Raw genomic sequence first — 23,121 nt, forward strand, 5'->3', positions numbered from 1 at the left:
ATAAGCTTCAAAAAAGATGTTGGCGATAGGATTTTCGGAAAGTGCATTGGGAGAGAAGTTGCTATTGTGGACTCCACCTTGTCTATCCTTGTGTTGAAGGAGCACAACGAGGGGAAGACTGGTGCTGGAGCTTGTCTGAGGTGCCGAGAATCAAACGGTACTTACACTATCGTGGCGGGAATTTTTGAGTGCCGATCCTACAGGTCAACCAGTTGCAGGTCAACTATTACAAAATATGGTCAAATTCAATTTCGTTGTTGAATTTATAAATCAAGTGTTCTTTATAAGAAAATAATTTTTATGCAATTTTTTTATAAATACACTCAAAATTCATCTTCCTTATTTGAATACCCAAGAGATTTCTACTTTTTCTCTCTCTCTCACACACACACATCCATGAAAACTCTTTCGTCTCTAGTCCCCAATTCATACATTTCCCCGTCGAAACCCAACCTTCCCAGTTCCCTGCATATCGAACCCTCCAGAAGCTCGGCTCTGTTTGGAACTTGTGTAAAGTAGGAATGGCAACGGGGCGGGGCAGGATTTGCCATACCCTGATCCAAAAGTTTATCCCCGCCCCAAAACCCGACCAGATAATGTATGTGTACCCCTGCGCCTATCGGGTACCGGGTTTACCTGCCCTGCTTCTTCTTTTTTCTAGTGAGAAAATATGTTCTAGACTCCAAAATACGTGAGCAGAAATAATAAAAGTTCAACAAAAAATTATTACAACTTAACCAAAATCTACTATCTAAAAGCAAAAATGGAAAAAATAGTTAAATTTTTTTGTGGTATTTAAGTTGTAACGGTAAAAATACAAGAATAAAAATATTTTTTTATGCATAAAACAATTTCGGGGTGTGGTACTGGGACGGGGTAATTCGACCCCGACCGATACCGGAAAAATTTAAGAAAAACCTGCCCCGATCGGAAAATGTGAAGAAAATGGATTATTTTCTATTGTTTGGAACCATTTGGTGTGCTCATGAGTTACCGAAGATAGGCTTAAGTTGGAGCAGAGAGATAATCCACGAGCAAGCCCCTTTGGAGGTCCTAGAGCATTTGCGAAACGATATTTATTGCATTGGCAGATAAAGATCTGTCAACAGTAGTGGCTTTGGTGTTTAGGGTTTAGGGCTTTAGGCCTTCTTTTGTAACAAAAAATATATATATCAAAGGAAACAAGAGAAAAAAATGAATTTCTCTTGTTTGACTTTTAAAAGGAAAAAAAATTTAACTTCGTCTTCTAACTTTTTATCTCCCATTTTCCTCGGCTATTTCCTTCCTTATTCCTACCTGCTATTTTATTTTCCCAGCGTGCTAGCCAAACAAGTCAAGCACAGTATTGTTTAGGCTTGACTTGACTCCATGTTACATATGTTCAAATTTGGCTCGAGTTTGAGAACTTTTTTAGATTAATTGTTTAAGCTTGGCTCGAGCTTGAAGGTTTGTGCTTGTGATAAGCTTGACTTGACTTATGAATTCATATGCAAGTCAATCTCGAGTTTCCAAGCATGAGCTAAGCTTGTGAAGTTTCGAACTTTCAAGATTAAGCTCATTAAGTTTTAAGATGAAATTGGCTAATTCAAAACAATAAAACCCTATCTAGAAGAATGTGATAGCAGCTTTAAATTTTCTCAATAAACTCTTTGAATTGCTCCATGGAAGATTTTTATAGGATTTGATGTAGTCCTAAATTTTTGTATCTTATATTTGAGATATTTATTAATCTATTCCTATATTTTTACTATCTACAGAAGAATGACTCCTTTGTCAACGAATCTATCAAGTTAAACATTTATATGATTAAGTTTGGCTTGAATTCATAAACAAACGAAAAAGATTGAGCTTGACTTATGTTTTTTTATAAACGAGTTTAAACAAGGCAAAAGTCGAGCTTAGTTTGTTTAGTACCCCTAATTTTCCCTTTCCTTAGGCCAAGAACCAAACGGAAACTATTCCTTTTCTTTCTAGAGCCTCATATTAAACGGTTTTTGATAATGTAATTGCAACCGTTCGTTTGGGGGGTTTTGAAGGAGGTTTTTAAAAATAATAAGACGAGAGAGATTGGAGATTGTGCCTAGGGATTTGAGTCCCCAAACAAACAAGGTGGGGTGCTAATCCTCTTGGTGTGACTTAGGTATTTGTTTCATCCTAAGGCTTCGTATTCAATTTTCATTGACAATAACTTTTGGAGTTATCTCACCTCATGCTTAGGTGTTTAAAACGGCTGTGGAGAATAGACCGTAAATTAATCCGAGGTGCGCGCAAACTGATATGGAACACCTTGCATTATTACCAAAAAGAAACACACTCCAAAATTGCAGCAGTTCGGACTCTCGTGTTGGAATCCTGACCTGCCCCAAAGATTTCTAACATGCACATGCATTTGGATATGGGAAAGAATCCGGCTTCTCTGACTATGGAGGCAGTTCGTGCAATCGCAGCCGCCCCAAAAGTGTTTTGACAAATTCTTATTGGCAAGAGAAGTATCATACATCTTTCACAAATCTGCACCATCAATTGTCGAGATGGGCGGCCAAAATGTGACTGTTCCGCGGACCAAAACCCAAAGTGCAGAGAAGCCGGGTCCAATGGGAAAATTATTGGGTGGCCAAGGAGCACCTCCATGTAGCGGTCATACCCTCCGCAAGCACACATTCATGTGGGACCCACGTCTAGGTGTATTTACACGATTGTGCAGTTATTTGGGCGTTAGGGAGTCTTGGCCCTTGGGACACCACATGGCGGCTCCAAGGCCCATGTCTTCATGGTTTATTTCCTCTCTCTCTCTGTTTCTTCTTCCAATAGGTTCCACTTTTGGCATTCTACAATGTTGGTATAGACTTATAGAAATTCAGTTGTCTTGAACATACGAAAAAGTTCTAGAGTGGATGAGAACTGTGAAATGATTCTAGACTTCTCCTAAGATTGAGAAATGAAATTGGTACAACTGATTTTGAAGTACAAGTTAAGATAAATAGAAAGGCCTCCATGAGTGAGGAGAAAACAAGTGGGAGGGTGAACGAAAAAAAAAACAGCCTCCATAACAGCTGGTAAGAATCAAGTTTGTTCAGAAAAGGCTGGTAATTAATAGGTGAAAATCCACTCAGTTGATAGAGAAGGATTGCATAAGTTAGAAGAAGAAACTAAAGGATCGAAGAAGAAAGCCCGAAGGAGAGGGTGAGGACTTGTGAAACCATTTCAAAAAATGATTAACTTGGGAAATCACACTGTTTGTTTGGTTGGTTTTTGTTAGTAACAAAGATGAAAAACTACATTATCGCCCGCCCAAGCTTAAAGCAAATTACCGAGTTCTTGTCACAAACCTTCTTCAAGCATCGCAAGTCTCACTCTCTTTCTCGTTATCATCAACTTGCCTTGCTAGAGGGACAGGGCGAAGTGAGATATCTTTGTCCTCTTGTATAATGAGCGTAATGAGCGTCAAGTCAAACGATCCCCTAAAGAATCAAACCAAAACTATGTTTGATTAAACGAGAGTCAATGTCATGTTCTTAAACTAACACATGATTTTTGTTGTATTAGCGTTTGAGATTTGGCGGTTTGTGTTTCCGCATTACTATAGTTAAATGGCATCATTTGAAATTTGAAATGAGCATGCTTGCTTTAATTCCTCTTCTATATCGTGTTTCATGCTGTGTACCTTACTTGGAAACACGATATGTAGGTGTGATCATCTTATTTGCTTCCTAAAATTTGTTCGAATTACATTTGAGAGTGCATTTCGTGGTATTTTGTAACATCGCACTTAGCACTGTTAATCAGCTTATAAAACTCTTCCCTTGAATGGTAATTCATTTTAGCTAACATAATGTCCGCGTATTTGGTTTGCCTTAGATTTTGTATATCACTGAATCAAAGTAAAAGATGGAAAAAGAGGCAGGTGGGTCCCCACTATCACTGCCTCCACGACCAGCAATCAAATCACCAACTGTGAAGCCAGAGAAACTGGACACTCCCAAGCATTCCATAATCAGTAGGCAGGGGTTTGGTGCTGCCGGGCGACCCATTTCTTTGGTGGTGAACCACTTCAAAGCTTCTATCAAATGCCCCAATAAATCATTTTACCAGTACACTGTAAGCTTGTCTTCTCTCATATGTGATGTTTTTAGTCCACAATGGTCCAGCGTGACACTTAATGTGCTATACGATATGTAGGTTTCTATAACTTGGGGGGACAATGAAGCTGTTTTGATAAAGGGACTGAAGAGAAAAGTTGTCGATAAACTTTACCAAACATACTTTTCTGAACTTGCTGGGAGAAGATATGCATATGATGGAGAACAAAGTTTGTACACAGTGGGCCCTTTACATGGAAATAGATTAGAGTTTGCAGTGGTGCTGGAGGAGTCATTTGCAAAACGGTGTGTCTTTTGTTTGTATCATCATATTATTTAGTTACATTGCTTTCGTATATATACTACGTATTGTTCCACGACATACATTCATTCTCCCTTGTTTGGTACTGGGTAGTGACAGCTCTTCTCACAGAGGGAACAATAGTGAGTATAGTAAGAGGTCCAAGCATTCTTTTCAGCCTAAAATTTTCAAGGTGGAAATCAGTTATGCTGCAAAAATACCCCTGAGGTCCATTTCTCTTGCGCTCCAAGGATCCAAGGCAAAACATGCTCAAGATCCATTGAGAGTGCTTGACACTATATTGCAGCAGCAAGCATCTGACAGGCATTTTTAATTCCGCTTCTATTTTGTTTCTTAAGTCCACACACAAAAGGGTCTATCCACTGCTGATTGAATTTACGGTTTCTGAAATCAGGGGTTGCCTTTTAGTGAGGCAGTCATTCTTTCACGATGACCCAAGGAACTTCACCGACATTGGAGGAGGTGTAACTCGCTGTCAGGGGTTATACTCCAGCTTTCGTGCAACTCATGGTGGTTTGTCTCTAAATATGGGTATAACTCTGCCGTTGTGTTCTTTTGTGGTAACTGGCTCATTGTTTTTAGTTTTTACCCTTTTGTTGAAACCGGCTCATTGTTCTTACCCTTTTGTTATGCTCACAAGACGTATCTGCAACCATGATTGTTACACCTGGACCAGTGATTGACTTCCTGCTGGCGAAGCAGGATGCTAAGAAACCTTGCAACATTGACTGGGCAAAGGAAGTAAAACTAGCTAGTTATGTGTCCTATCATTTATTTTTTCGTATTTCTGTTTATTGAACTGCAATTTTTTTGGGCACAAAACAGGCTAACGAAATGCTAAAAACTATGAGGGTTCGAACAAGGCACACCAACATGGAATTTAGGATCGTAGGCTTGAGTGAAATGCCTTGCAATCAGCAATAGTAAGTGCTTATTTACTTTACATGTTCCCCTTCTGTTACGTTCCAGTTAGGATACTTGTGATACTTTTTATTGTTTCTTCAAGTTTTTCTTGGAAAGTAAAGAATGGTGATGGGGGAGATGATGGAGAGAAGACTGTGGAGATTTCTGTGTATGAATATTTTGCCAAACATCATAAAATACAACTCACGTACTCCGCAGACATGCCATGCCTGAACGTGAGCAGGAAAAGTACCAACTGTCTTCCACTGGAAGTATGCAAAATTATGTTCCTTGATACTTTAACGTAGTTTCAAAACCCTTTCTTTTCCTCTCTAAATAATCCTTTTTATGCTGTTTCCGTGTCTCCAGCTTTGCAACCTTGTCTCTTTTCAACGCTATACAAAGGAACTATCTCCAACACAGAGAGCATCTTTACTTGACAAGTCAAGGCAAGAGCCACAGGAATGCATACAAGCTTTGACGAATGTACGATATCTTGCAATCTTTATGTGTTTTCTTGTTCTTTCATGTTGCAATCTTACTATGCACTTAATTCGGTAGGCTGTGAGAAATTGCCGATTCGACAGTGATCCTCTCCTAGCTGCTTGTGGCATTTCAATTGAAAAACAGCTTACTCAAGTTGATGGCCGTGTTCTTGAGGCGCCCAGGGTAAAGTTTGAATTCGTGTTGAAGGATGTTTCGTATACCAAATCAATTACCAATTGTATTCTGATTTTATTGCAGGTTTGATTTCCTAATCAAATTTTAAGCTACGATTTTCTTTTACTTGAATTTATCTTCAATTTGCAGTTGAAGTTTGGTAAAGGTGAAGATTGCATACCCCAAAATGGGCGATGGAACTATTACAACAAGGTATTCCCTTGGTTTCCTTCCAACAGAGGAAGAGAAAACCTCTCCACTATAGGTGTTGGCAGAACTTGATGCCCCATCAATTCTAGAACCTAATATGATTCACCTTTTACTCTTTGAAGCAACTCTTGAACCCTATCCCAATAGAATGGTGGGCAGTCATCAACTTCTCTACTTGTTGTGATACAAGTCATCTTTCCAGAGAGCTCATCAATTGTGCAAGGAACAAGGGTCTTGTACGTTACCCGATAACTCATTTCTCTGATGGCACTCTTGTTTCACTATGTTATGTTTGACAGAAACATTTGTTTTCTTTATGCTCAGCATATCAAAGGTCCACATACACTAATTGAGGAAGATCCACGATACGGAAGCTCCAGCCCTGTCGTACGAGTAGAAAAGATGTTTGAAAAGATTGTTTCTAAATTTCCTAGCCGTCGTCCTCAATTTCTTCTTTGCATCTTGCCAGAGCGAAAAACTTCTGACATCTACGGTGAGGCTGACTTCTATTACTTCGATTTCTTTGATTTTTTGAAGGCAATTTGGTGTACAAGATACTATGTTCTGTTTATTTTTGTCAAGGACCTTGGAAGAAAATATGTCTGTGTGACAAAGGAATAGCCACTCAATGTCTTTCCCCTTCCAAGATCAACATCAATGGTCAATATCTTACAAATGTCATTCTCAAGATTAATGCAAAGGTATGAAAAAGCTCATGAAAATTTAGCGCTATTGTTCCTTTCATTCACCTTGCACTTTCAGTTATTAATCTTGTCTGTTTTTTTTTTTGTAGCTTGGAGGGATAAACTCATTGTTGGCCATAGAGATAGAGCCTTTCCTTGGTGAGCCCCCGATAAATTCTTGGGTGCCCCTAATAAAAGATACTCCAACCATGATTTTGGGGATGGACGTCTCTCATGGGCCTTCCGGATCGAATACTCCATCGATAGCTTCGGTAATTTGATGTGATAACTTCCTCGCAAGATTGACGTGAATCACTTTGTAAAATTGTGTGTTGTGTACTCCCTCCCTCCCTCCCTTGTTTGTTCATTTCGGGACTTCCAAATTTTGAATTCATTAAATGTATGTCCACTAAAAAGTTAGATTTTCCTTTTCAACATTGCCATAAACCACCACTTTTAAAACACTTTTGGAAATTCAAACACTGTTTTCATTGGCTTTCCAAATAAGGGATGGAGTAGTAATTATTTTGCTTCCCATCCAACGTGATGATTGTTTTAGGTTGTTGGATCTCTATCTTGGCCACTGATATCAAGGTATCGAGCAGCTGTACGAACACAATCACCGAAAGTGGAAATGATTGAATCTTTGTTTAAACCATTAGCAAATGGAGGTGATGATGGTATTATGAGGTACTTGAAACGTAATGGAGTTTCCCGGTAGTATAAATTGAACTTATAACACAGACATGGAATCCAAGATCCATCTTTCTCCTTAAGAAGTATGTTTGCTCACTTCCATGCAGGGAACTATTGATGGATTTCTATCTAACTAGCGCAGAACACAAACCAGCTCAGATAATCTTATTCAGGTATCCCTGTGAAGTTACTGTAAATCCATTGATATTCATATAGTTTCTGTCAGTTTTATGGAGGGCAAACGATTTTGTCGCGAGAAAGTTATGCGATTATATCCAGTTCCTGTATTTTCTTCTTTTCTCTGATTCACATTGAAAAATGTGAATGCTTGGCTTCATCATGCAACTTTTGTTTATAGTCTTGTGAGATATCAAAGTAACTTCAAGAAATATGATAATTTCATTCCATGTTGTCCTCTTCTACTTACCATTTTAACTCAATAATCTGGAAGCCTTTTCCATCTATCTGGTTTTTTCTCCCCAATTCTGCATTGGCCTTGCCCATGCTTGGATTTTAAGTTAAAATGTTAGTCAACTTTGCTGCATTTATTTGTTTTCCTTTTCTTTTTTCATTTTCGTATTTTTGTTGTACAACCCAACCTTGAGAGTAAAGTACCAAGTGTTAAAGCATTCCATTTTATAGCATTTAGTTTTGAATCCTGTGTTGAACTCCTCAAGACAAGATGCATTAAGTATATTTAGGAGTATTCTTTTCTTAGGAACATGTTTATTGACTGTGTGATTTCATCAAGTTTTGCAACTCATTACCTCATGATTCTTTGCCTTGCTGAGCAATACCTTAATTTCTTCTAGGGATGGAGTGAGCGAATCACAATTTAATCAAGTGTTGACCGGCGAGCTGGATGATATCATAAAGGTTCTTTCTTTTCTTTTCTATTTTATCTTACTATTTTGACTTGAATGATTTCTATTTTGGCCTGTTACAATTTTCTTTTCCAAATGTCGACACAAGAGACTATCTAGTATCCCCACACCTGGCCCTGGTGCGGCTCTCATGGATTGCAGTGAATTTACAACAGATGTCTAAGGAATTTGTTTGTTTGGTGCTTCATTTGTTATCCGGCATGGATTAGGACTATAGGCGACTTTAGGCTCTGCTAACAGTGATAGGACCTTTCTTTGCTTGGATCATGGATTTGTGGAGGGGTTTTTATGGAAGTGAAAATGATAAAGAAACCAAACAAAAACAAGAACCAAATTCACAGTTCACTGTCTTGTTACCTTTCTGTTTAACTTTTCCACCATGTCTAGAAATCACTTCTCAGATCCATTATCCGAAAGCAACCTTAATGTTTTCAGTTTTATGTTTCTCACTTTGAGGTTACCGTAGGCCTACAAGCATCTCGGTAAAGGTGACATTCCCAAGTTCACGGTGATTGTGGCTCAAAAGAGACACCACACAAAGCTATTTCAAGAACGTGGCTCAAAAAACGTACCTCCTGGTCTGTTTCTTTGTAGCATTTGTTTGGTTAAATTCGTTTACCTAATCTAAGCTGCTTTACACCAATGTCACTCTCTACAGCATACGCAATCATGTCAACTAGTATTATTTGCAGGTACAATTGTTGACACAAAAATTGTGCATCCGAGGAGCTATGATTTTTACATGTGTGCTCATGCAGGGATGATAGTAAGCTACTACCTTTTATTCATTTCAATTGTATAACATGCCCGCAATTTGGTCCAATTAACCATGTTTCCTGTGTCATGATCATAATTTGGTTTTTAGAATACCGAGGGAAATTACCGTGCTTTAGAATCTTCTATTTACCTTTGAATTCCAAAATGTGGAATCAACTCAAGTCATCCATATAGGCCATCTTAATCAATGTTGTTATGTTACTTGTGTATTTGTTTTTTGAATTTTTTCCCCAAACAACAACTTGAGATCAATCTTTCCTATATTTCCTCGGTAACCTTTACTTTCTTTCCTGCCCTTTTCTAATCAATTTTTTGCTTTTTCTTTTTTTGTTGGTTTCAAATGAAAGGGAACTTCACGGCCTGCACACTATCATGTCTTGCTTGATGAGATTGGTTTCTCTCCTGATCAGCTGCAGGATTTCGTCCACTCGTTGTCATACATGTAAGCTTTCAACCAATCCCTTTTTTCCTTCCTAAGTTGTTTCTGCAGTTTTAACTTCTGATCAGCCCTATTTATTCATCTTTGCCCTATCCAGATACCAAAGGAGCACTACTGCAATCTCAATTGGTATGTTCCCCTCGTTAGAACTTGCGTTTTTCGTTCTTTCCTTTTGTAAAATGGAACTTCAAAACCTACTTTGGCCTCTCTTTTTTCTAGTTGCACCTGTCAAATATGCACACCATGCTGCCAAACAAATGGGGCAATTCGTCAACTTTGAGGATTCCTCCGGATCGCCTTCAGAACGAAAAGGAAGTCCAGCTGCTCCCAAGCTTCCGAGATTGCACAAGGATGTTGCGCGTTCTATGTTCTTTTGCTGAGCTGGTGACTAATTCTTTTGCCAGCATGCATACTGGTTCATGGTGTCTCACTGGTGACCATAAGCATGTTATCTGGGACATAAGAAATACATATCGCAAGCAACTAAAGATTATGTTTTGAACCGTGTTCAGTCGATAGCATTTAGTACTCAGAGAAGGGAAAAAAATTCTGAGTTTATACTGTTAGACATTTTATACCTTCGCCCAGGTTTTCGTTTCGCGGTTAAATGGTCCATGGAGGGAAACCTATACCAGAAATGGATCCCTTTTAGATAATCTGTGTTCAAGAATTTCTGTTTGGGGGTTTTATATTCTATTTAACGTGTTTTGTTCTTTCATCTTGACTAATTGCATTGCTCTGATTTTTTTTCGAAAGGCGAAGTTAGTTTATTAAGATGATTAGTCCGGTAATAAGTTTTTTTGATAGTTACAGACCAACAAGTTGTTAGTATGACTTGCTCACACAAGGTCTGAAAGCTTTTCAGTCAAGACCGAAATCTGTCAGTTATTCGTCAAATTTTCATTTATTCAGGATTAGCCTGGGGTATATAGCTCGGAGACGTAGAAGTAGGACAAAAGCATTCATTGCATCAGGTGAGTAACGCCTAAGAACCTGCTCTTTAGGAAAGAACAAGAGCCGCAAACGGCTGCTAATACACCATAGGTTGAGGAGCAAAACCAGGAAAACGTCCGAGGGGCTTGCTCTGATTAGCCACATTGGGACTGAGACACGGCCCAGAATCCTACCGGAGGCAGTAGCGGGGAATTTTATACAAACGGGCAATTCTGTTGCCCATTCTTGTTCTTTTTTAGAGTTTTAGTCTTATTTTTGAACTCTTTAATTCTTTTAGCCTCTCCAGTCTATATGATATCACCATCACTCTAATCAACATGACCACAAAGTGGACTTGATTATGTTACTCTTTCATTACTTGAATATGACAATGTATCCGACACGTGCAATTGGACATTAAGCTAGCCAGGACTGATGAAGGAACCGAACGAGCTCAACAGTTAATTGTTTAATAAGTTTGCTTTAAAACCATAATGAGCTTTGAGAATCTATTCAAGCGTAGTTTATTTATGAGATGAAGCGATCTCAAACGAGCTTTAATCGAGCCAATCATGAATTGATCTCGAGTAGCTTGAATTTTTTGAACATTGCAAGTCGAACAAGCCGAATAGTTACTTGTTTCATCTTGGTGTGAAAGCTTAACGATCTTCAAAAAATATTCAAGCTCGGTTTGTTGCATTAAACGAGCGAACGTGAGTGGTTTGGTTCGTTTAACAGTCCTAAAACTAGTTAGTAAACATGTTTAGCCATATGAGTTTAGCATAAAACCACGCATGGAACTCAAGTAGACTTGCTTTATTTCATGCTGTAAACACCATTTCCCCTTGCAAAAATAAGAATAATAAGCCTCAGAGAGGCAAGTATATTGTAGGAAAAATCAGGCCTTTCATTGGCCACACACAGGTTTTTAGGGGGAGAATATACTAACACGATCCAATAATTTCCAATTAACAAGTCTATTTCTAAAATTTTGTAAAGAATAGATACATTTAAAAGAAGAAAAAAAACCCCATTGATACCTAGACTTTTGCATGCCACAAGCTGATTCGTTGATGAAGCTCCTGATTGGCTTGCCAAAACCATTAACAAGAACCTTTTGCCCGTTCTTGGATTTTCATATCCCTCCGGAGATTTTTCTCAATTTTCTTTATCGTGATGCCTGTCCGAGGGTTTGTAGCCAACGATACAAAAAAGAAAGTAGAAATTCCAATACCTTCTGTTACTCCCCTGCTGGAGTCATTTTTAGCCCTCTCCATGATGTTGTGAGACAATGGGGATGGTGAAAAAGTTGAAAGAAGACCAAATAACCAGATAAGTTCTTATCTAATGACGAGAATTGCCATTGACATGCTCTCAAAGGTGTTGGTGTCGCAACACCTTTGAGAGCAAAGAAAGAACAAAAAAGTAAAGGATATAACTACTACAAACAGATGGATGTGTCATTCACCACTAATACACTTATTTCATTCGCATAATACAACTTTGATATAAAGGTCAAGTGTGCGATAGTTGTTCATGCACTCTGGCCATCTGCACAATTTGTCATAACTTAGGCCAAAGGAGCAATTTCAAAAAACTCACTCAAACCATAAGAGTGACAAAAAGTTCGAAGAGAACAAGTAACGCATCTCCATTTTGACCTTTCTGGGCATGTCTCTGGCTCCAATCATGTGAAAACATAAGGAAGCACATCCATGTCACTATGAATTACACTTTGCATTTTTGTCTTATAGCATTGGATCAAGTCCAGGATTCGGCTGCTCATCAACTCTGTTAAAAGAGAACACAATTAAATGCAAGTATAAAAGTCAGCAAGCAGACTAGAAAGTATGCAGTCAAAAGCTAGGAAAAGGACAATTCAATGCTCAATGCCCATAAGGGCAACATTGTCTGCTGTTGAGCTCAGTGATCAGAGTCGCTCGTCAACTACCCTGCCAAACAGATAATCAAGGCCAATTATCCATTTGTAGCCACATGATGAGATCGCGAATAAACTGCCCTTTTTCTTAGGACAAAACGTAAACGGTCATGTGACTACCAATGTTCAATCAATTGGATTTCTTGTATGGATGGTCTGCTCAATAGCTAGGCAAGATGAACAGTTTGGCCCATAGAAGAGGGCCTAGAGTGGACTCACAAATCCGGGACAGCATAAACTGCTTCCTTATCAGCATAGCAGACTGCCAGCAACCCTTTTAGCAGCACAAATGGTTCTGAATGTCATGCCCAAGTGATCAATAATTCTACTTTTTTGGAAGTCATTAAATAATACTTCACCATCAAGATGCTTCATTTCTGTTATATTTGCTAATTTTCAAATCATTCTTCAAGTGCCACATGGTTAGTACTTTGTATGCCTAGTTATCCAACCACAGAGTGCAATACATAACAGTGGTACAGACCCTTTTAAATTTTAAATGTTAGAAGAAACTACAGAACCCTAACTTCACCCCAACCCATCACCAAGGGTACCAACTTTTTCCATAGTTGACGTCATAACATATGATTGTAGCTATACAACCGTTGTGCCAATTGTCACAGTTGTGGTATGGACCTTACATGGGCTACTAAACCCTTGCCATTGTGAAATTAGATTCCTACTCATCAATAATGCAATGCAGTGATAATAACCTACTATTCATCCGAGAAAGGGGCATAGAAAAAAAGTTTATCCGGGTGGCTAAACTCTTAAAGCCTGGTTGATATATTTAACTAACAATCGATAAGAATTTGTCTTAAGTGTCCTAATTTCATCTTCTTGCTAGGTGGAGAGACCATTAAGGTGGTGTTTCTCCTACTTTTTTTGGGAGTTTTTTGGGCATTTTGAGTTGTCTTTGTTCAAATTTCTCTTTTTTCAGTCTTGTGTTATACTTTTGTGGATTATTGGTTCGTCTCGTTAAGACGAATCGGAAAAGTTAAACATCTCTCTCCGTTTGGTTTAACATTCTGAGAGTTACTTTTAACTTTCGGCACAGTTTTCAATAAATCTTTCTCTCTATCTCTCTCCACTCATTAACACTTCAACTCTCAAAATAACTTTCAAAAATGTAAACCAAACAAAGCCAATTTATGACTTTTACCCAAATATTTTTGAAAATATCAACCATCCAAGACAAAGCCCAAAAGCTCAATTCCTCTCGTCGAGACGAATAAATAATCCACAAAAGTTTGGTACAAAACTAATAAACGCGAAATTTTTTGAATGACAAAATGCCCAAAAAGCTAAGAGAAACATCACCTAAAGCTGCTCTTGAGAATCTTTGCATAAACATATTTTTCATTTACCCCCAAACTTTAGCGTCATGACTTTCCTGCCCTCTATCATCCTTCTTTAAGAAGTATTGTGTTAGATTTTCATACGCATCGTGTTCTACTTTAGGGGAAGTATCCCGTGGTCTAGCGATGGGTAAGGACAAGCATTTAGCAGGAGAAAACTCATGCAACTGATGGAGAACATCCATAGAAAAATTTGTACACGTACTGTTACGCATATATTTTCCCTTCCTTGCCTACCAAATGTTTCACATACCTTTGCATCACTTTAAGTGTTCCAGTGCCTATCTGCATTGGTATGCCCATAATGATGCATTCACTAACTCCTTCAATCTTGTCATCTCTCCCATTCACAGAAGCATTGAAAAGGTGATCAGCTGTCTTCTCAAATGAAGCCAACATCAGTACACTCTCTTTCATTTTCTGAATCCCATATCTAGTGATTCCGAGAACTTCACCCTGATACAATTGCCATCAACAAAAACGAATATACATTTATTTCCTCAGAATAAACGTCTAGACTACAGACCCCAATTTAATGTCATGGGATTAGTACCAAAAAAGTAAGAAAAGATAGCTTTCCAAGGAAAAAATTACACACCTTAAATGTCATGAGATCTGCCAAAAGCATCATATGTCGTAGATCTATGGTCATTCCATGACTTGCCATCGTGTATTTTATCTCTTCAATTATACACCTTCTTGCAGCTTCAATTCCGATGACTTGCTGCACTTCCATAACATGATTACTGGTCGTTTTACGCCCATTAATTCCTTCAGTGCCCATGCAGTAATGCTACACACACAGATTTTGTGCACAGATTTTGTGTGGGGCCCACTACGGGTCCCACAAAAATAATCTGAGCCGTTCATTAAATGTAAAACATTTTTTCAAGGGCCCTTGCAAAAAATCAGCTCAATCTGATACTCATAGATGCTTGATTCAATCATTTAACTTTTCATTCGAATCTCAGGATAATGAAAAGTTAAATGATTGAATCAAAGACTTATAGATATCGGATTGAGCTGATATTTGGCGGGGGCCCTTGAAAAAACGTTTTACATTTAATGAACGGATCGGATTATTTGTATGGAACCTGTAGTGGGCCCCACAAAAAATCTGTGCACAAAATCTGTGTGGGTAGCATTACTGGTGCCCATGACATCTTGAAGTCCTGTGCTGAAAGAAACATGACATATACTAAGGTCCAAAACACTTTTATCTGGAGGACTGGAACTAGGGGTACAAATCTTTTAGCAAATCTTTTATCTGGATCGAAACTTCGGAGCTAAATCTTTTAGCAAATTTTTTCCCAACACACCTATATACACACCCACACATGTGTGTGGGTGTATATATGGGTGTATGTTTTAGGTGTGGTCCTAGAATAATTGACTTTAAAATTGGGCCGAGCTAATTGCAACCACAATTTTTCTATACGTAGCCTATTCTAAAATTAATCACTTTCGGACAAAAATGCCCTTAAAAAAATGAACAAAAATACCCCTACTATTATTAAGTACAACCACAAACATCCACTCCACCCCACCCCACCAATCATCTTCCTCCCTCCATCCCACCTCCCCCATAACCAAAACCTCCACCTCCCACATTCCACCATCAACCAGCAACACAACACAACACCACTCCTCCCAGTCTACCTCCCTCTGGCCCACCCACGATCGGCGAGGTGATTCCTACTTCCGAAAAACCCGACCCCCGCTCTGGCAAGATCCCCTCAATTTCCTTTAGTATTTTGAGGTCTTCGAAGGATTCTTTCATTCTGGTAGGTGACCTCTCCGACCCTGACCTCATCTTCTTCAACCGCCTCCAGCTTGGTCATTCTCTGTAAAGCGCATTCCGTACATGCGCAATTAACATCGCGCATTTTGGTAATGCACGATGGACTGATTTTCAAGTATGAATCTATTTCTAAAACGATTCGAAAATCAAAACCTAAATATGTCTAAGATTTTCAGGTATTAGAATTCGAATTTTGTAATTATTTTTGAGTTTTAAAACCTAAAATTCTCTAAAGTTTTCCGAGAATTTGTATCCAACTATGTCGGTTTGTGTCTGGAAAAAATTTGAAGGAGGTGGTGTTACTATATAAAGGAGGCGGTGATGGCAAGTCTGGTTGGTGGTGGTTTGAGGTTTTGCTTTATCTGGTTTATTAGAGTTTTGATTTTACTGGTTTTCTAATAGGGTTTGGAGTTTCGAACATAGATTGGAGTCTAGTTTCGAATCCAATTTGGTGGTGGAGGCGGTGATTATGGAGGTGGTGGTGGTGGTGGTGGGTGAGGCGGTGGTGGTGGTGTTAAGTAGAAGAGAAAATAGGAGAGAGAGAAGGGGCAAAAGGGAGGGTATTTTGGGAAGTTCATGGATATTTGTTAAGTTGTATATAGGAAATTGTTATAAGATTTGTGGGTTAGGCTTAGAACATGCTAAGTATAGAAAATTTGTGGTTGCAAATAGCTCAGCCCTTAAAATTTTCCTTCTCCCTTCCATACCATTCCAATGGTCGTGTAGGGCGCACCTCGGGATCCGAGTCATTCAATAAGCTTAAAATAATTGTTTTAGTTGTCTCGTATAAAATCCACAAATTAGATAAGATCTTGTTTTGCTAAGGTTCTTATGCATCAAATTTAACATCCTTTGAGCATCTTCAATCCATCTCAATTTTTTCAAAATGTGAAATGGATGTGACATATTGAAGAGAGATTCTGTGACTTATCTCATACTCTCTCAGTCCCATAATGTTTGTCCGGTCCCCAAAACGAAAACGTAAAAATAATACAATTTTTGCAAGAAGAATTTAAATTTTTTCAACAATTCACTAGATATCAATGAGTTCTTTTAATTTATGAAAAATATTTGGATTTTTACGAAAGAAATGCATTATTTTTTAGTCCTTGTTTTGCGGACTGAACAAACATTTTGGGACGGAGGTAGTATTTTCTGTACTTTTTATACTTTTTGTGAGAATTTTGAAGAACTCATCGTCGTTTTTTTTTAAAGATGTGGTCTTTAAATATGAATATCACAGTTTCATTCTGGAGACGAAATCTCTAAAAAGAACAATGAGTTCCTCTGTAATTCTTCAAAAAGTGAAAAAAAAATAGATTACTATAAAATATGGGCGCTGCTATTCGCAGCCCTCTATTTACTCTCATAGCCCATTAAAAATTTTCAATTATACTCAACAGTTAGTTACCGAAATTAAGATATATTTTCAGCATCCAATTACCAAAATATAATATTTTTTTCAACAGATGTTTACCGAAAACGCATGTTCGGCAGTTGTTTACTGAAAGTTGAACATATTTTCGACATGTAGTTACCGAAATATAATCTTGTTTTCAACAGCAATTTACCGAAATGTTATTTATGATTTTCAACAATCATTTACCGAAATTTAGTGGGCTACGGGAGTAAATAGAGGATTGCGAATAGCGGCGCCCTAAAATATTTGTCCATATATTGCATCCATTCTCCATCAGGGCAGGTCAGTGTAATTTACCCGAAAATTATTGACACTAGATAGATTTTTTCCCAAGTTTGTTTGTGAGTTAAACATGTAATCTTCAAAACTCAGAGGGTCAAAACCTGCAAATTGTAATTACCCCTAAATACGCTCCAACCCTAATTTGTTATTCATCGGCCGCGGCTCCGCCAACAAGAAGACTCTCTCTCTCTCTCTCTCTCTCTCTCTCTCTCTCTCACTGTGTGTGTTCGTCTCCTCTCTCTAGACGATCTGCTCGTTGATTTTTTGGGGTCCCGGAGCGGTTGCTTTACAGGCTTCTACCCTGTACCACTGTACTACTATGAAATCCACATCAGGGAAAATCACATCAACGAAGGAAATCTCCCTATCCAAAGCATCCAAAGTCCTATCCAAGTTCGTCCACGCCGAGACCGGAGCTTCCCAAGCAGTGTCGTCGTACCTGAGGCGCGCTTCGGCCTCGTTCGACGAGCTGGTTCAGCTCCACAAAGACCTCAAGGCTTCCAAACCCGTTCGGAAGCCGAGAAAACCTGAGCATGAGGGTAGTACATTAGATGGAGAAACGGTGAAGCAAGAAGAGAACGAAGGTAGCGAGGGCAAGAGGCATAAGAAGAGGAGGAAGAGCGAGGAGAGTAGTTTGAAAAAGGAGAAGAAGCGGAGGAGAATCGAAGGAGAGGATTAGACACGGGTTTGGGGCATCGTTGATTTTGTCAGTTGTTGTTGATTAGTGATTGAGTTTTTGATTTGGAGGGAAGAATGGCTTAGAGGTCTTTTTTGGCGGTGGCGATTGTGGTAATTTTTTCCATGTAATACCAGGGAATTTTTTTCTTGTTGACTATTATGTTAGAAGATATATATTTGAATGAAATTTAGTTGTGATAATTTGTGTTACGCGTTTTGACGATAGTTTTTAATTCAAATTGTTTGGTGCATTTTGGATGAGAATGACTAGATCAAATTTCATATCGTAATTGATAGTTAGTTATTGTAGAAACATGGCAGGGGATGAATTTGAAACCTTGGGAAGTTTCATACTATTGTAACACTTAAATGACTTAGTGCAATGATCGGAATAAGGGATAACAGATTCAAAGTGTGCTAGTAGTTGACAGTATATCGGAAAGTGAAGTTGCTGTCGACATAGTTTAAGACACCTACTTATTTGCAGACATTCTATGCATGTTACATGTATTGGCAGTCATCCTCCTTTATGTTCGGATACTTAAGAGTTGGTTTATTACTGGTTCGGTTGACACATCATAAGATGCATCTTTGCTTTATTGTTCATCTCTGCATATTTGGATTAATGGCTTAAATTTTTTGCTGCGTGTATGGGTATCTGTGGATTACTCTTGGCAGCTGCACTGACTTATGTGGTGATAGTTTTTCCTGGTATCTTGTGTCTGCGTTTTAGTGCATAATGTGAAGAAATTTCAAATGGTCCTCCATGAACTTCTATACTTAGTAATATCGGAGCTGTCATAACTTATTGCTGCTGGTGAGAAATATGCCGCCAGCCATCTCCATAGGCTAATCAAAGAAATGTCTTCATTTATTTATTTTCTGAAAACATAGCCTCTAGGCCATAGCCTGGTGCGCTTGACCAACTTGGCCATCTCAAGTCTCAATACTGATGGATTTCTTAATTGTCTGCTCATAGGAATGCAGTCTATGCAGTTTTTTTGGTTAAAAAAAAATATTGTTTTCGCATGTGTAAATCTAGTTGTAGAGCTGTCTAATCTGTATTGCTGTCAAGAGACCTCCAAGGATGGACGTGTTGAATATGGATCCAAACTTCTACACTTTTAATTCGCCTTCATGAACAAGTTCAAGCTGGTATTGTTGATACTTATGAAGTCTTCACCCTGGTATTACTGTACATTAAGCTATGTGTCGTGCGAATAAAACTGTATTGCAGCGATTGGCGAACTCCGATGCATTGTATTCTCTATTTCGTGATAGTTAAACTGTTGCAACGACTGTGGACATAGCTCGCATGAGGTGTCTCATGTGATTGGGTTTTGTTTTCGTTAGTTTCTGCATCTCATACATTATTAAAAGCAAAATGATTACAATGTAAATTCATAATCACATCAAGAAGATAATTTTCCAAAAAAGAAAAAGAAAAAGAAAAATGACTGATGATATAATCTTTTATCTTATCGATCTATTAATTATGAAACGGTGTAGCAAGCATCATGGCAATTCAAGATAAGCGGTTCAACATCTCATTTTTGCTGCCCTGACATCGAATGGTGAATTGTTTTTTATTATTCTATTTTCCTTTGTTGTGTCAAGCTTTGGGAATTCTTCTCTGTAGCGGTCTGCAGCAGTGAAGTGGATACTCTTTATAAGGAGCGTAAAGAAACAAAGGAAGGATGAGCAAGAGCCTGAATCTACAACATCAGATTTCGGTCATCTAGTTTGAAGTGTTAGAGATGATTGGCAATCAGTTGTATGTTAGGTATTTGACTAGTCAACTAGGGACCAGATTAAGGGGTAGTTTCCCGTTTTGGCTAAAAGTACTAAGTCTTTTTTTCATCACTAAAGGTGCTTTTTTCCTTTGCAAAATACTAAGAAAAAAAGCCCCTCTAGCACTTTTAGCATTTTTAGAACTTTTGGGAAACTACCCTAACTGCTGAATAATTATGCTTCAAAGGCTCTAAAGAGGTTTATGATTCCAAGGAACATGTCACTTTTGGAATTTTGGAGGCTTATATGCTTATGTATTGACTCCACGAACTAACCGGAGAAAGATGTAAGAATCAGCCTACGCTTCAGTATACTCTAGTGTCGTTTACATACACATTGTCTCTTCATACCTTTCTTGTGCGTGTGTTCTCTTTGTTTTCCTAGATTTGAGTCATTTGACGCATGGACGTTCAGCTACCTTCCTGGCGTAGTCTGTTTCAGTTTCTGTAGCCAAAGATAAAAGGAGGGCTTTGGTGTTTGGAGTGGAGGAAGTTCAAAACACTACAACAAATTCCGCTTTTAATAGCAAAAGTTTATAGCGTTTTATTTTAAATGCTATTGTAGAGAGGAAATTATAGCGTTCAGCCATTAGGTTTAAAGGAAACACTCGCGCCCTAATTTATTATAGGGTTCCAGAAGTCTTCAATAGCGTTCCACTCTTTTCCAAAATGAAAAACAGCGTTCCACACTTCAACCAAAATTATAAGCGCCAATCGTTGCCCCCAAAATCGCACTCTGCCCTTCCCGAAAATTTCAATCGGTTCCACCAAAACTATAGGCGCCATATCTACCAATTGTTTCGTTCGAGTTGCTACAAGATTTCTGTGCGAACTGGTGATGGTTTCTAATGGATCGATCTTTTAGGTATTCTATGGTTTTAATCGAGAGGAACAGGTTTGTCCCTTGTTCTCTATTTCTCTTAATTTCCGACCGATTAACATCTGTTTCTTACTAATCGCCTCATCTTCTTCATACTTCTGCTTCCTCATTCCATAGTCAAGGAGAATCAAAGCAATATTCGGTAATATTGCACCAGTTGAAGCAAACATTCATTGCTCGGAGAGTCCTTACCAGGTTTGATTTGATTTTTTTCATTCAGTTGTTGCCCAAATACAAGGCTAGGGTTTTAATCGGTAAGTATTAGTTTGTGATAACCATCTAAGGATTTGCACAGATAATGCACTTAGAGGGTTTGGATTTTATTTATCGGAGTATCAGTTTTCATTCCAAAAAAATATTGGGGCTTTTGTGTTGACTCATTCCAAACAATTCTCTATTTTTCTCGAAATTCTATATTTGTAATTGATATTGTATTGGGGCTTTTGTTTAGGTTTTTGGTGGTCTAATGATTCTTGCAAAAGGAATTTTTAACAAAAAGAAAGAGAAATACTGAAAAATTCCCTCGCTATTTATGACTAATGACCTCGTATTGGTGAATATAAGAAGTTTTCTGCATATGACTTAGTTGATTGGCTTCTATTGAAACAGAAAGTAAGAGTTTTGGAGAGAAAACACTTCAGAGCAAGATGGTGAACATCGTAATATGCACTTTGACATAGCTTTGCTAATAATTTTGAAGTAGCTTCACAATTTCTGCCAAGATTTCGCGATAATTTCGTTTGAACGAGAGCAACAACTTATATCTATTTCTCTCTCAGGTTATATCTGCTGTTTATCGTCTGAAGGGAATGGAATCGATTGGGTCTTAGGTGTATTGGTTAGGATTATTAGGAAATGGAATCGAGTCATGGGTTTAATAAACTATAACAAGATGAGTTATTAGTGCTATCTGTGTCCATCATAGTCCGGCTAATGTGTTTTTTTTTTTTGGTTACAAGTACTTCCTTGTGTTTGTAGATATGCCTCAATGAACTATATTAGTATATTGTTGATTTCATAGTTCCTGTTAATGAAGTTCTGATTGGCTGATTTATATGAATTCGAATGAAGTCAGCTTGGGTGGTTTTCTAATTAGAAAAGAGTATTTTTTTTTCTTGCTAAACATGTTCATTATCTGTTATGTGTAGAAGATATATATGGGCTCTACTATACTTGTGCCCAATCAAAGAGCCACTGATCAATGAAGTGATTGTCAAAGTTAGAATATCCAAGATTGATTTGCTATAGATGCAACAGATGCACAAGCTCACACAAGAATCAGTTTGTGGTAATTCTCTTCAACCTATCCTAGCCATTGTACTCATGAAATGATTTCCATCGCTTGCAAACATGCTATTGACTGAATTATGTGTAAATGAGCTTGGCTCCTTTGGTGGGGGAACAATTTTTTTATGATTTTCAAAGGAAAAGAGAGTTAAATAGAAAAGAACTGATTGTCTTGCCTCGGAGATTACGTTTTAGGCTGTATAAAATATAAATCAAGAAAGCCTTACAAAGTTGATAACATAGGATTCTTGTTCCTCAAAGATGGATCTTTGCCTCAAAGGGTTGTACCCTTTCACAGGGTGGTTGGTCTTCCAAGATTGATTTATGGTGTTTCCAATGGTTTTGAGGCTTACGTAATGACCATGTTCCATTTTCCCTCGGGGTGGTACTTCGATGGATTGTTTACTTGGTCAGCAGCTCCATAATGTGGTATGTTTTTTTGTAACTAATAGCACAACCATAATGTGGTCTATTTTTTTGTAACTAATAGCAGTTAAATCTGCACTTGACCTAATCTGTGGGAATCTGTCTTGTTCAGTTTAATGTGAATCTGCATTTCCATTTTCAGTTCAATTTAGTAACTGTTACGAATGTGGTGCTGCTGCTGCAGTTTTTTGCTTTCATGACTTCAGTTCAGTTAAGTTTGTGACTTGAGATGAATGTGTATCTTTTGTGACTTGAGATGAAGCGTCATTTTAGTTTCTGCACTCAGTTTTGAGTCTGTTCTAAGTCACAGGTTATACACAGTTGCCACATATCAGTATGCACTTAGTTTTCAGTTTTCAGTCTGTTTTGCACTCAATTTTGGGTTAACATTTGCATAGAATCAGAGAGAAAAGGAGCTATAAGACTGTTCTCATCCTTTCGGGTTCACATTTTGCACATAACAAATACACTTTATAGCTCTAGAATTTGTTGCATTTGGGTTCAAGGGAAGGGAGGGAGGTATGGGGAGGGGATGGAGGTCAGGGGAAATAGGGTGCTCATTAGCAGTGGTGGTGTTCTCTGTTTTTTCTGTTTTGTTAGGGGAAGGGATGGTGCCAATTCTAGGATTGAGGGGAATGACATTTCTGCCCTTACATTGGTGGTGGAGTGGATTT

At 38.2% G+C, this 23,121-nt stretch overlaps 3 protein-coding genes across 3 annotated transcripts; 2 read left to right on the forward strand and 1 right to left on the reverse strand.

The window, feature by feature from the left end:
- The first annotated feature begins 2,496 nt into the window (after nt 1–2,496).
- On the forward strand, nt 2,497–10,377 carry LOC131298871 (protein argonaute 16-like). The gene is made up of 23 exons (XM_058324406.1): nt 2,497–2,773; nt 3,859–4,098; nt 4,180–4,385; nt 4,495–4,704; nt 4,796–4,932; nt 5,042–5,142; nt 5,227–5,324; nt 5,408–5,576; nt 5,674–5,790; nt 5,866–5,973; nt 6,115–6,177; nt 6,297–6,410; nt 6,499–6,667; nt 6,757–6,875; nt 6,968–7,129; nt 7,417–7,547; nt 7,661–7,726; nt 8,366–8,429; nt 8,904–9,015; nt 9,130–9,203; nt 9,562–9,656; nt 9,751–9,782; nt 9,873–10,377. Exons 2-23 carry the CDS (start codon nt 3,889–3,891, stop codon nt 10,031–10,033), a joined length of 2,718 nt encoding a protein of 905 aa, XP_058180389.1. The 5' UTR covers nt 2,497–2,773; nt 3,859–3,888; the 3' UTR covers nt 10,034–10,377.
- A 1,648-nt stretch (nt 10,378–12,025) lies between these two features.
- Nucleotides 12,026–14,662, reverse strand: LOC131298965 (uncharacterized). Its single transcript, XM_058324514.1, has 3 exons — nt 14,482–14,662; nt 14,137–14,339; nt 12,026–12,377 (listed from the first exon to the last, which is right to left on the reverse strand). The coding sequence occupies exons 1-3, from the start codon at nt 14,617–14,619 to the stop codon at nt 12,335–12,337; spliced, it is 384 nt and encodes a 127-aa protein (XP_058180497.1). The 5' UTR covers nt 14,620–14,662; the 3' UTR covers nt 12,026–12,334.
- A 2,874-nt stretch (nt 14,663–17,536) lies between these two features.
- LOC131299117 (uncharacterized) lies at nt 17,537–18,274 on the forward strand. The gene has a single exon (XM_058324731.1). The coding sequence runs from the start codon at nt 17,706–17,708 to the stop codon at nt 18,063–18,065; it is 360 nt and encodes a 119-aa protein (XP_058180714.1). The 5' UTR covers nt 17,537–17,705; the 3' UTR covers nt 18,066–18,274.
- The last annotated feature ends 4,847 nt before the right edge of the window (nt 18,275–23,121 follow it).

This window comes from Rhododendron vialii, chromosome 1a (genome assembly GCF_030253575.1).
Source record: "Rhododendron vialii isolate Sample 1 chromosome 1a, ASM3025357v1".
In the NCBI taxonomy this organism is placed as follows: Eukaryota; Viridiplantae; Streptophyta; class Magnoliopsida; order Ericales; family Ericaceae; genus Rhododendron; species Rhododendron vialii.